This window comes from Sapajus apella, unplaced genomic scaffold, assembly GCF_009761245.1.
Source record: "Sapajus apella isolate SASKATOON/1434 unplaced genomic scaffold, GSC_monkey_1.0 scaffold52, whole genome shotgun sequence".
Taxonomy (NCBI): Eukaryota; Metazoa; Chordata; class Mammalia; order Primates; family Cebidae; genus Sapajus; species Sapajus apella.
The window spans coordinates 13181049-13194620 of NW_022436992.1; the positions used below are offsets into that span (position 1 = coordinate 13181049).

Genomic DNA, 13572 nt, shown 5'->3' on the forward strand with positions numbered 1-13572 from the left:
AAATACCCTCAGATGTTAATTAAATCCAGTTGGTTGATGGTGTTCCTTTTTTTTTTTTTTTTTGTTTCTTGTACTTTGCACATAATGTCAAGTTTGTTATTTATTTCCCTAAATATGCTTTCATGATCCCAAATATGAAGTCTAGGCAGACTTTGCTCTGTTATTTCTGTTGTTTCTCCTTCATACTCCAATCATCTTATTGCATTTGGATGTCAAGAATCTCTGACTTCGTGGGCTATTGGCCCTTTGAAAATTACTCGTAAAGTTTCTTGAAAACTTAGAATGGTCATGCCCTCCTCCAGAGGGGTTTTCATTTGGATGCCACACCAGAAAACTTATCTTAAAGCAATTTCAAAACTAGAGAGCTCTAGACCCTTCTCAGCCATGCATTCTTGGAGTAAAAGTCCTTGAAAGTGTTGGTCTGCAGCCATTACTTTCCAAAGAATTCGTGTTTTTCTTCTCCATTTCCCAATTAACCTGGAACCCTCTTTTCAGTTCCTAGCAGTTGTAAAAGAAGAGTTTCCGGTTTCTTTTTGGTTCACTCTTATTTGATATTAGAGCCCTTCTTGCCCCTAGCTTAAAGTCCCACAGGGTTTGTCATATAAGTGAATTCTGGGCCTGTCTTCTGTTCTCTGGCCCAGACATAGCCCTGAAGCCAGATCTCAAGTGTTTGCAGTTTCCTTAAATACCTGCAGGGTAAAAGTGGCTTTGGAGGCGAGATGTATTTTAGTCACAGGTTTTATAAATATTTTGTCCATAAGTTGTCATTTTATTTTCCTCTTTTTCCGTTCTCCCCCTTTGCTATCTTCCTGTCTCACCCCCTTGCCGCCTCCCTTCCTTTCTTTGTTGTTTCAGTTTTTTCCCCAGCATGTTTTATTATTTTACCAGAATTATTGATCTGAGGAAATTAGTCTATCGTTTCTGGAAACTCAAATCATTTAAATATATTTCTGATGTAAAACAAAGTCTATTCATTAGATCATTTAGTCATGTGCAGTGAGCTTCTGAATTCTTAGAGCTTCTAAGTTGAGTTTTGTGTCCTTTCTAGTCACACAGTCACATGTTCTATGATGATATTTTTGGCTCTTGATTTGCATTGGATACTTTCACAATCCACTGCTCGTGAAATTTGCTTCTGTACTCTCCGGCTGCTTTGGATAGGCCCCTTTCAGGCTACAGTCCCAGATTTTATAAAAGGGACCTTTGCAACATGTATCAGGCAGGCAGCGGCAGCAAGATGGTGTCACAGACCCAAATTGTCGTGTCCCTGTTGCTCTGGGTCTCTGGTGAGAAACTGAAAAATGCTGCAGTCTTTTAAGAGTAATATCTGTGTAGAAAACAAAATTAAGATGTAGTGGGAAATAGTGACTATTTCCAATATGGACCCACTTATGTGCTGACTTGTAATACTATAAGAAAGCACATTTTAAGTGACATGTTTCAATGTATATAAGGTAAAGTGTGTGTAAGTTTATGTATAATTATTTTCCATTCCTGATTGCAGATACCTATGGGGACATTGTGATGACCCAGTCTCCAGACTCCCTGGCTCTGTCTCTGGGGGAGAGGGTCACCATCAACTGCAGGTCCAGCCAGAGTCTTTTATCAAGCTCCAGAAACTACTTAGCCTGGCACCAGCAGAAACCAGGACAAGCTCCTAAACAAATCATCCTCTGGGCGTCCACCCGGGTGTCTGGGGTCCCTGACCGATACAGTGGCAGTGGGTCTGGGGCAGATTTCACTCTCACCATCAGCAGCCTGCAGGCTGAAGATGTGGCAGTTTATTACTGCCAGCAGTTCTACAGCGCTCCTCCCACAGTGCTTCAGCCTTGAACACAAACCTCCTCCCCAGGCCTCAGGCCAGTGGGTCTTCCCTGCAGCAGCTGCTTTCTCTGCACACAGCCCCAAACATGCATGCTTCCTTTGTCTGTCAAGGAGGTCACGTCTCTTCACGTATTCCTGAGGGAGTTTGAAGGGCACAGGATAAAATTAAAAGATTTGGCTTTTTCTGGATCTCTTTTTGTGAAAGATTACTGAAGAAAAATTTTGTGATCTCTTATAGACATTGCCAAGAATTTTTGTGTCACAAGAACCTGTGTGTTTTAATGGGCAGATCACATGACTGAGTCAGTTTAAGATTTATGTTTACCCTCTAGAGAAGGGTTCAGTGAGTTTTACACCCTCTAGAGAAGGGTTCAGTGAGTTTTACACCCTCCTGGATCATTCTCTCTTCTATGTACCTCCTTGATTCTGGAAAGTTTCCATTTGGATTCCTTATTTTCCTGGTCTCTTTTATCTGCAGTCAACTTTTAACTTTGGTCCTTCTTGACATTAAACCCTTGATTCCTCCTATTTAAAACCTCCCACATAGAAGGTAGTACCTTTGTCTTGCTTTTTCCTTCCACAGATCCTATTTTCCAACCAAACCTTTCTGGTCAATGTCATTGAAAATACTTTTTTCCATTCTGCCTCCTTTTTTCCTACCCTTTCCTTTTGCATTTTATTCAGTCCTACTCATTCTTTAAATTCTCTAATTCTTTAACTCTATCACTTAAAAAATACATGACAGCATTTCCCATTACCTTTTCTTATCATTTGTCAACTTTCTATTTCAATTTATATTTTGGACACCTGAGTTTACCTTTATGACTGAAGGAAATTGTGACTTTTACATCCTCTATAACTTGAGTTCTTTGGATAACATTTAATTAACATGACCATCTCAGTGTAAAAAGGGAACTCCAGTTATTCTAGTAATATTTCCCCATCCTCTGATGAGCTATCTGAGTTAATAAAATTTAGCTTCAGGAAAGATCACAGCACATCTGAGCAATGCAATGAACTCTCTTAGTTATACAACAGTTTCTCATAACAAGAACCAGGAAGGCTAAGTAGACACAGCCAGAAGGTGCATCTGCCTTCGAGGGGCCAGGACACAGGAAGAGTGGAGCACTCCTAGCAGATCTTCAGAGGGAAGGTATTGAGAGTTGAGGGAGGGAGGACACAGATGTTGGGGTGAAGGAAGAGGAAGCTGGGAACCCTGCATGGGGCTACCACACATAGGGATTTGTCCCTAGCCCCCAGTGACTCCTGCAGAAGGAGCCAGTTGAGCAGGTAAAGAGCAACCTGCTCGCTCCACAGGCCTCTGGAAATCTATCAGCCAGAGACTCTACGTCCCCTGTGGACACTTGAGCTGACTGGGAGAGTGCAGAGCCCAGGGGGTTTTTGCAGAGCTTCTGTAGTGGAGCATCCCCCAAGGCTCACCTTCTGTAAGTACCAATTCAAATAGGTATATCCATCACTATGCAGGAGGCTCTGACTAGACCTGCAGGAGATGGAGGCTGGCTCTCCAGGGGTGACAGGCAAAAAGAGTGGAGTCTGGGTCAACAAACTATCCCCACTGGATCTTGAAATAATGAGAGAGAAGTGCAAGGTTGTACACAATCATTGTGTCAGTTTCATAATTTTACTTTTGTTAATTATTTCAGTGTAAATCATTTTTGTGTAATTGTGATTTGGTTTATAGCTCTAAAATCCAATTTTTTTTTAAGAACAGAGGGTTGCAATACATGAAGAAATCTCCAGGACTCTCCTTCAACATCCTCTTCTTTCTGTGTTGAGTGTTCCCCAGAGGACAGGTCTTTGTTCCTTTTGGAATCTTCCTCACTCTCCCAGATCTAAACACGACATGCCTGAGCAGAAGACGAGCACATCTGACATGTGGACAGAACATACATGGGATACAAGGGAACACCCAGGGCTCACCCTCCCACCAAATTCTCCTCCCTTATCTCTCTTCTTCCCTTATCGGGGACCCAGAGCATTAGCAGCCCCAGTTGCTGAGCAGGAAGCCTCATTTTGTAAAGGTAAACGGAGGAGTCTTGATTGTTTAAGGCAAGGTTGGAGCTGAGCTTTTATCTTTGACTAATAAGGAAAGGTCTTCCCTAGAGGACAATATTCAAATTCCCTGGTGGGTGCAGAGGTGTGGAAAAAGCCAACAGGAGGGTGGGGGGCCTCATTTGTAAAAAAAAAAAAATGCATAAAATATTTTCTCTTTTTGCAGGAGAACCAATAGATATCAAGCCAATGCTGCTTGCAGCAGTGAGTAGAAGGATCCAACTGTAAAAGTCTGGATTTGTGGTGATGACAGAGTGCACAATGTCCCGCTCCTCTAAGAAAGTATCAGAGACCTGATGATGTAGAGATGTGTGTTCGGATCAATCTGTGGAAGACGAATGGCCACAGTGTTTGGCTTCCTTGGTAATTTAAAGAAGGTAACTGTTCCTAACTTGTCCTGTACTGATCTTCACAGTTTCCTCCCAATAATAGCATGGAATTGAGTCAGGTTTAAGAATTGTCTCGTATCTGTTGCAACCAGGTTAACTGTTTAAAAATGTTAGGAACAAGTGTTAGAAATGGTCTTTTTCTGGCATAGTGAATTACACTTCATGAGAACACTCAAGTCAATACAACTTGGCAAGGAAACAAATCTGTCTCTTTAAGCTAGAGAATTAATAGCCTTATTTAAGAGAGAGGAAAAGGGGAAAGAAAAGGCAGTACATATACAATTTCTTGTAATTAGTTTCTGTAAAGTGATGAATATCCTATATTTCTCTCTGTCAAGATGAGCCAAATAATTTCTTAGAACTTCCTTTATAAATATGTGTGCTCTTGTGTTGGGTGCAAATATATTTAGGATAGTTAAGCCTTCTTATTGAATTGAACCTGCTACTATTATGTAATGCTTTTTTTTTTTGGTCTTTTTTGATGTTTGCTGGTTGAAAGTCTGTTTTGTCTGAAACTAGGATTGATACCTCTGTTTCTTTTGTTTTCTATTTGCTTGATAAATTTTTCTCCATCCCTTTATTTTGAGCCTATGGCTGTCATTGAATGTGAGATGGGTCTCTTAACGATAATATACCATTGGGTCTTGCTTCTTTATCTATTTTCCACTTGTGCATTTTATTGGGGCATTTAGCTCATTTACATTCAAGCTTAGTGTTGATATATGTAGATTTGATCCTGTTGTCATGTTGTTCACTGGCTATTATGTAGGCTTGTTTGTGCTGTTGCTTTACCACGTCACTGGTCTGTATACTTACATGTGTTTTTGTAGTGGCTGGTGATGGTCTTTTCTTTCCATATTTAGTGCCTCTTTGGGATGCTCTTGTAAGGCAGCTCTGGTGGCAGGAATTCTCTTAGCATTTGCTTGTCTGAAAAGGATGGTATGATGGTATTTTTCCTTTGCTTATGAAGCTTAGCTTGGCCAGATACGAAATTCTTGATTGGAACTTTCTTTTCATTAAGAATGTTGAATATAACCCTGCAATCTCCTGTGGCTTATAGAGTTTTTGCTGAGAGGTCTGCTGTTAGTCTCATGGGCTTCCCTTTGTAAGTGACCTGACCTTTCTCTCTAGCTGCCTTTAACTTTTAAAATTTCATTCTGACCTTGGAGAATCTGATGGTAATGTGTCTTGGGGATGATCTCTTCATAAAGTATTTTTCAGGGTTTATCTGCATTTTCTGAACTTGAATGTTGGCCTCTCTAGTTAGGTTGGAGAAGTTCTTATGGACGGCAATTCTGAAATGTGTTTTCCAAGTTACTTCCATTTTCTCCATCTCTTTCAGGGATGCCAATGAGTCATAGATTCAGTCTTTTTACATAATTCCATATGTCACAGAGGTTTTATTTGTTCCTTTTAATTCTTTTTGTTTGTTCCTTTTTTTCTGTGATGACAGAATCAAATCCGCATGTATCAATAATAACCTTGAATGTAAATGGGCTAAATGCCCCAATTATTAGACACAGCATAGTAAGCTAGATAAAGAACCAAGTGTTTATTGATATGCTGTCTTCAAGACACCCATCTCACATGCAATGACACCCATAGTATCAAAATAAATGGATGGAGAAAAATGTACCAAGCAAATAGAAAACAGAGAAAAGCAGGGGTTGCAATCCTAATTTCATACAAAATAGACTTTAAACCAACAAAGATCACAAAAGATAAATAAGGGTATTACATCATGGTAAAGGGTTCAATTCAACAAGAAGACTTATTTCAAATATCTATGCACCCAGCACAGGAGCACTCATATTCATAGAGTAAGTCTTAGAGACCTTCAAAGAGACATAGACTCCCAAACAATAATAGTGGGAGACTTCAACACCCCAGTGACAACATTAGACAGATTGAGGGAGAATATTAATAAAGATATTCAAAACCTAAACTCAACACTGGACCAAATGTACCTACTAGACATATACGGAACACTCCACCCAAAACAACAGAATGTACATTATTTTAATTTTCACATGGAACATATTCTAAGATCAACCGCATGTTTGGACATAAAACTATTCTCAGCTAATGCAAAAAAACCCCCAAAGCCTAACCATTGCTCTTGGACCACAGCACAATAAAAATAGAATTCAAGACTGATAATTGTTCAAACCATACAATTACATGAAAGACAACTTGTTTCTGAATGACTTTTGGGTAAAGCATAAAATTAAGGCAGAAATTGAGAAGTTCTTTAAAACTAATGAGAAGATACAACATAACAGAATATTTGAGACATGCTAAGGAAGTGTTAAGAGGAAAATTTATAACACTAAACCCCCAAATCAAAAAATTAGAAAGATCTCAAATTAACCAACTAACATCACAACTAAAAGACCTAGAGAAACAAGAGAAAACCAACCCCAAGCTAGCAGAGGACAAATAATAACCAAAATCACAGCTAAATTGAAGGAGATTGAGACACAAAAATCCGTGAAAAGTTGAGTGAATCCAGAAGGTGTTTTTTAAAAAATTAATGCAATACATAGATCACTAACTAGCCTAATAAAGAAGAAAAGGGAGAAGATCTAAGTAAACACAATTAGAAATGGCAAAGGGAATATTACCACTGACCCCACAGAAATGCAAATAGCCATCAGAGAATACTATGAACACCTCTATGGAAACGAAGTAGAAAATCGAGAAGAAATGAATAAATTGCTGGACACATACGCCCTCCGAAGACTGAACCAGGAAGAATTTTTTTTTGAGACAGAGTAACCCAGGCTGGAGTGCAGTGACATGATCTTGAATCATTGCAACCTCTGCCTCCCAGGTTGAAGTGATTCTCCTGCCTCAGCCTCCCAAGTAGCTGGACTACAGGCATGCACCACCATGCCCGGATAATTTTTGTATTTTTTTGTAGAGATGGAGTTTCACCATGTAGGCCAGGCAGGTCTTGAACAACTGACATCAAGTGATCCATCAACCTCACTCTCCCAAAGTGCGGGATTATAGGCATGAGCCACTGTGCCCTGCCTGAACCAAGAAGAAATTGAATCCCTGAAGAGACAAACAATGAGCTCTGAAATGGAATTAGTGATAAATAGCCTACCAATCAGTAAAAGCCCAGGGCCAGATAGATTCACAGCTGAATTTCACCAGATGTACAAAGAGCTGGTACCATTTCTACTGAAACTATTCCAAAAAATTGAGGAGGGACTCCTTCCTAACTCATTCTATGAAGCCAGCATCATCCTGATACCAAAACCTGACAGAGACAAAACAAAACAAAAAAAAGGAAACTCCAGGCCAATGTCTTTGATGAACATTGATGCAAAAATCTTCAGCAAAATATCAGCAAACTGAATCCAGCAGCACATCAAGAAGCTAATTCACCACTATCAAGTGGGCTTTATCCCTGGGATTCAAGGTTGAATATTTGCATATTCAACATATGCAAATCATAAACAGAACTAAAGTCAAAAACCATATGATCATCTCAATAAATGAAGAAAAAGCTTTCAATAAAAGTCAACAACCCATTCATGTTAATAATTCTCAACAAACAAGGTATTGGAAAAATATTTCTAAAAATAATAAGAGCCATTTATGATAAGTCCACAGCCATTATCATACTGAATCGACAAAAACTGAAATCATTCCATATGAAAGTCAGCACAAGACAAGAATGCCCTCTCTCACCATTCCCATTCAACATATATTAATAATTGGAAGTCATTGCCAGAGCAATCAGGTGAGAGAAAAAAACAAAGTGTATCTAAATAGGAAGCGAGGAAGTCAGGCTATCCCTGTTTGCAGGTGACACGATTCTATATCTACAAAATTACATATTATTGGCCAAAAACCTCTGTAAACTGATAAACCACTTTAGCAGTGTTTTGGGTTAAGGGCCAACATACAAAAATTACAGCATTCTTGTACACAAACAATGGCCAAACCCAGAGCCAAATCAGTAAAGCAATCCCATTCACATCTGCCACAAAAAGAATAAAATACTTAGGAATGTGGCTAACTAGGGGGGCAAAAAGATCTCTACAATGAGAGTTGCAAAACTTGCTTAAAGAAATCAGAGATGACATAAACAAATAGAGAAACATTCCACGCTCATGGATAGGAAGAATCAATACTGTTTAATGACCATACTGACCAAAGCAATATACAGATTCAGTGCTATTTCTACCAAGCTACCAATGACATTCTTCATAGAAAAAAAAACTATTTTGAAATTTATATGGGAACAGAAAATGGCTTGAATAGCCAAGGCAATACTCAGACAAAAGAACAAAGTAGGAGACATCATGTGACTGTACTTAAAACTATACTGCAAGCCTACAGTAACCAAAACAGCATGATACTGGCACAAAAACAGACACATAGACCAAAGGAAGAGAATAGAGAGCCCAGAAATAATTCCTCACACTTACAACCAACTGATCTTTGACAAATCTGACAAAAACAAGCAATGGAGAAAGGGCTCCCTATTCAACAAATGGCGCTGAGATAACTGGCTAGCCATATGCAGAAGACCGAAACTGGACCCCTTCTTTACAACATATAAAAAAATTACTCAAGATTGATCAAATACTTAAATGTAAAACCCCAAACTATAAAAACCCTGAAAGACAACCTAGGAGATACTATTCTAGATATAGGAACAGGAAAGATTTCATGACAAAAATGCCAAAACTACTGCAGCAGAAGCAAAATTTGACGAATGGGAAAATTTTTGCAAACCGTGCTTCTGACAAAGGTCTACTATTGAGCATCTTTAAGAAACATAAACAAATTTATAACAAAAAATTCAAACAACCCCATTAAAAAGTGGGCAAAGGAAATAAACAGATACTTTCAAAAGAAGACATTTATGTGGCCAAAAATCATATGACAAAAAGCTCTACATCACTGATCATTAGATAAATGCAAATCAAAACCACAATGAGATACAATCTCACAGCAATTAGAATGTCTATTATTAAAAAGTCAAAAAATGACAGATGCTAGTGAGGTTGCAGAGAAAAAGGAGCACTTATACATTTTTAGTGGGAATGTAAATTATTTCAGCCATTGCGGAAGACAATGGGTGATTCCTCAAAGACCTAAAAGCAAAAATATCATTTGATCCAGCAATCCCATTACTGAGTATATGCCCAAAGGAATATAAATCATTCTATTATAAAGACACATGAATGCATATGTTCACTGCAGCACTATTCACAATAATGGCAAAGACATAGAGTCAATATAAGTGCCCATCAGTGACAGATTGGATGAAGAAAATGTGGTACATGTACACCATGGAATACTATGCAGCCATAAAAAGCAAGATCATGACCTTTGCAGGAACATGGATGGAACTGGAGGCCATTATCCTTAGCAAACTAACAAAGGAACAGAAAACCAAATACCACATATTCTCACTTCCAAGTGGAAGCTAAATGATGAGAATATATGGACATAAAGAGGGAAACGACAGACACTAGGGCCTATTGTAGGGTCGAAGATGAAAGTTGGAAGAATATTAGGAAAAATAACTAATGAATACTAGACTTAATACTTGGGTAACCAAATAATCTGTACAACAAACCCCTGTGACCCAAGTCATTTATATAACAAACCTCCACATATACCCTAGAATCTAAAATAAAAGTTAAAAAAAACCCACTCATTTAAAATGATTAAAAAATTAAAAATGAAAAAGGTGATCCAAGATGGCCGTTTAGGAACAGCTCAGGATTGCAGCTCCCAGTGAAAGTGCAGAGGGTGAGTGGATGCCAGTTTTTTATTGCCCACAGACTAGGAAATTCCCAGGCGGAGGAGCCCCATGGGTCGCCAGTGCGGCTGTTTTGGCCAGCACGGCTGTGTCGGCCGGCATGGCTGCTTTGCCCCGCCCGTCCCCGACACAGCGGTTCTCTGTACAAAATACACTGGTCCGGGTGCCCTTTTGGCTGACGATTGGAGCCACGGGAAGTTGCCCATTCATCTGTTTAAAAAGGGGACTGAATAGGGAACCAGGACAGTAGATTCCAGGACAAAAAAAGTGCCATGAATCTCAGTGCCGCTGTTTAAGCCAGTGCAGTGAGTCATCGCACAGGAAAACACACAGATCCCGGCACCTCTTCAACAGGCAACTGGAACACCAACTTAAAAAAAAAAAAAGGCTCTGAGGCAGGGAGCCAGGCAATCAGGCTCAGCTGGTCCCACCCTCACAAAAGAACAACAATCAGAAACTTTCTGGATTGAGAGTTTCACAGCAAGTGCAGCTGAACCCCGGACAGTCCAGCTCTGTGGGGGAGGGGCATCTGCCATTACCGAGGCACTCCAAAACTAAGGAGGTAGTCACCCAATGCTGAGGCAGCCCGCCATTGCCAAGGCAACCCGCCATTGCTGAGGCAGCCTGCCGTTGCCAAGGCAACCCGCCACTACAGAGAAAGTCCCCCATAACAGAGGCAGGCCACCATTGCGGAGGCAGTTCTAACTACACCCATATAAACAGGACTGCAGGGAAGTTTGCTCAGCAGCTGGACAGAGCCCACAGCAGCTCAGCAAAGCCTCTACAGGCAGACAGTGTCTAGGCTACCTCCTTGCTGGGCAGGGCAGCTCTGAAGGAAAAAAAAAGAAGACAGCAGCACAATGGAAACTCATAAATAAAGCCCTAAATCCCTGGGACAGAGCACCTGGGAACAAAAAGCAGTTTATGAGTTCTGCTGCAGCAGAGCTAAACGTACCTGCCCAGCAGCTCCGAATGAACAACAGAGCTCACAGCTCAGCATTTGAGCTCCTATAAAGAACAAACTGTCTCCTCAAGCAGCTCCCTGACCCCTGTATATCCAAAGAGCCACCTCATAAAGGAGAGATCAGACTGACACTTCGCGGGTATCCTTCTGGGACAAAGATAGCAGAAGAAGAAAACTGGTAGCAACTCTTACAGTTCTGCAGCTGCTGCAGGTGATCCCCAAGCAAGCAGGGCCTGGAGTGGACCTCAGCAGACCTACAGCAGAGGGACCAGACTGTTAGAAGGAAAACTAAGAAAAAGAAATAACCTCATCATCAACAAACAGAACGTCCACTCAGAGAACCAATCTGAAAGCCAGCAACTACAAAGACGACAGGTGGATAAACCAATAAAGATGGGAAGAAACCAGCACAAAAAGGATGAAAACATCCAAAACCAGAACACCTCTCCTCCTAAAAGGGATCACAACTCCTCACCAGCAAGGGAACAAGGTTGGATGAAGAATGAGTGTGATGAAATGACAGAATCAGCTTCAAAAGGTGGGTAATAAGAAACTTCTGTGAACTAAAAGAAAATGTTCTAATCCAATGCAAAGAAACTAAGAACTTGAAAAAAGATTTGATGAAATGCTAAAGAGAATGGAAAAAATAGAAAGGAATATAAGTGAATTGATGGAGCTGAAAAACACAACACGAGAACTTCGCGAAGATTGCGCAAGTTTCGACAGCTGAATTGACCAAGCAGAAGAAAGGATATCAGAGGTCGAAGATCAACTCAATGAAATAAAACAGAAAGGCAAGAACAGAGAAAAAAGGGTAAAAAGGAATGAACAAAGTCTCCAAGAAATGTGGGACTATGTGAAAAGACCTAATCTATGTTTAATAGGTGTACCTGAATGTGACAAAGAGAATGAATCCAAGCTGGGATATACTCTTCAGGATATTATCGAGGAAAGCTTCCCCAACCTAGCAAGACAGGCAAACGTTCAAGTCCAGGAAATACAGAGAACATCACAAAGATATTCGGCAAGAAGAGCAACCCCAAGGCACATAATCGTCAGATTCACCAGGATTGAAATGAAGGAGAAAATACTAAGGGCAGCCACAAAGAAAGGTTGGGTTACCCACAAAGGGAAGCCCATCAGACTCACAGCAGATCTCTCAGCATAAACCCTACAAGCCAGAAGAGAGTGGGGGCCAATATTCAACATGCTTAAAGAAAAGAACTTTCAAACAAGAATCTCCTATCCAGCCAAACTAAGCTTCATAAGTGAAGGAAAAACAAAATCCTTTGTGAACATGCAAGTACTCAGAGATTTTGTCACTACCAGGCCTGCTTTACAAGAGCTCCTGAAAGAGACTCTACACATATAAAGGAACAATCAGTACCAGCCACTCCAAAAACATGCAAAATAGTAAAGAGCATCAACACAATGAAGAATCTGCATCAACTAATGGGCAAAACATCCAGCTAGCACCAAAATGGCAGTATCAAATTTGCACATAACAATATTAACCCTAAATGTAAATGGACTAAATGCCCCAATCAAAAGACACAGACTGGCAAATTGGATAAAAAGCCAAAACCAATCGATGTGCTGTATCCAGGAAACCCATCTCACATGCAAGGATACACAAAGGCTCAAAATTAAGGGATGGAGTATGATTTATCAAGCAAATGGAGAGCAAAAGAAAAAAGCAGGAGTTGCAATTCTCATCTCTGATAAATTAGGCTTTAAAGCAACAAAGATCAAAAGAGACAAAGAAGGGCATTACATAATGGTAAAAGGATCAATGCAACAAGAAGAGCTAACGATCCTAAATATATACACACCCAATACAGGAGCATCCAGATACATAAGGCAAGTTCTTAATGACTTGCAAAGAGACTTAGACTCCCACACAATTATAGTGGGAGACTTTAGCACCCCATTATGAATATTAGACAGATCAACCAGACAGAAAATTAACAGAGATATCCAGGACTTAAACTCAGACCTGGACCAAGCAAACCTAATAGAGATTTATAGAACACTCCACCCCAAATCCACAGAAGATACATTCTTCTCAGCACCACATCACACCTACTCTAAAATTGACCACATAATTGGGAGGAAATCACTCCTCAGCAAATGCAAAGCAACAGAAAGCATAAAAAACGGTCTCTCAGACCACAGTGCAATCAAGTTAGAACTCAGAATTCAAAAACTAACCCAGAACCACACAGCTTCATGGAAACTGAACAACTTGCTCTTGAATAAACTGGATAAACAATGAAGTGAAGACAGAAATAAAGATGTTCTTCGAAACCAACGAGAATGAAGACACAACATACCAGAATCTCTGGGACACATTTAAAGCAGTCTCTAGAGGAAAATATATAGCAATAAGTGCCCACATGAGAAGCAAGGAGAGATCAAAAATTGACACCCTGTTGACAAAATTGAAAGAGCTAGAGGAGCAAGATCAAAAAAACTCAAAGCCTAGCAGAAGACAAGAAATAGCTAAGATCAGAGCAGAACTGAAGGAGATA

At 40.0% G+C, this 13572-nt stretch overlaps 2 gene segments (V, D, J or C); one reads left to right on the forward strand and one right to left on the reverse strand.

The window, feature by feature from the left end:
• Positions 1-13572, reverse strand: part of LOC116526975 — a 315897-nt gene that overhangs the window by 49008 nt on the left and 253317 nt on the right.
• On the forward strand, positions 1038-1897 carry LOC116526980. The segment is given in 2 exon segments: positions 1038-1286; positions 1505-1897. Coding segments are annotated over 2 exon segments (405 nt in total).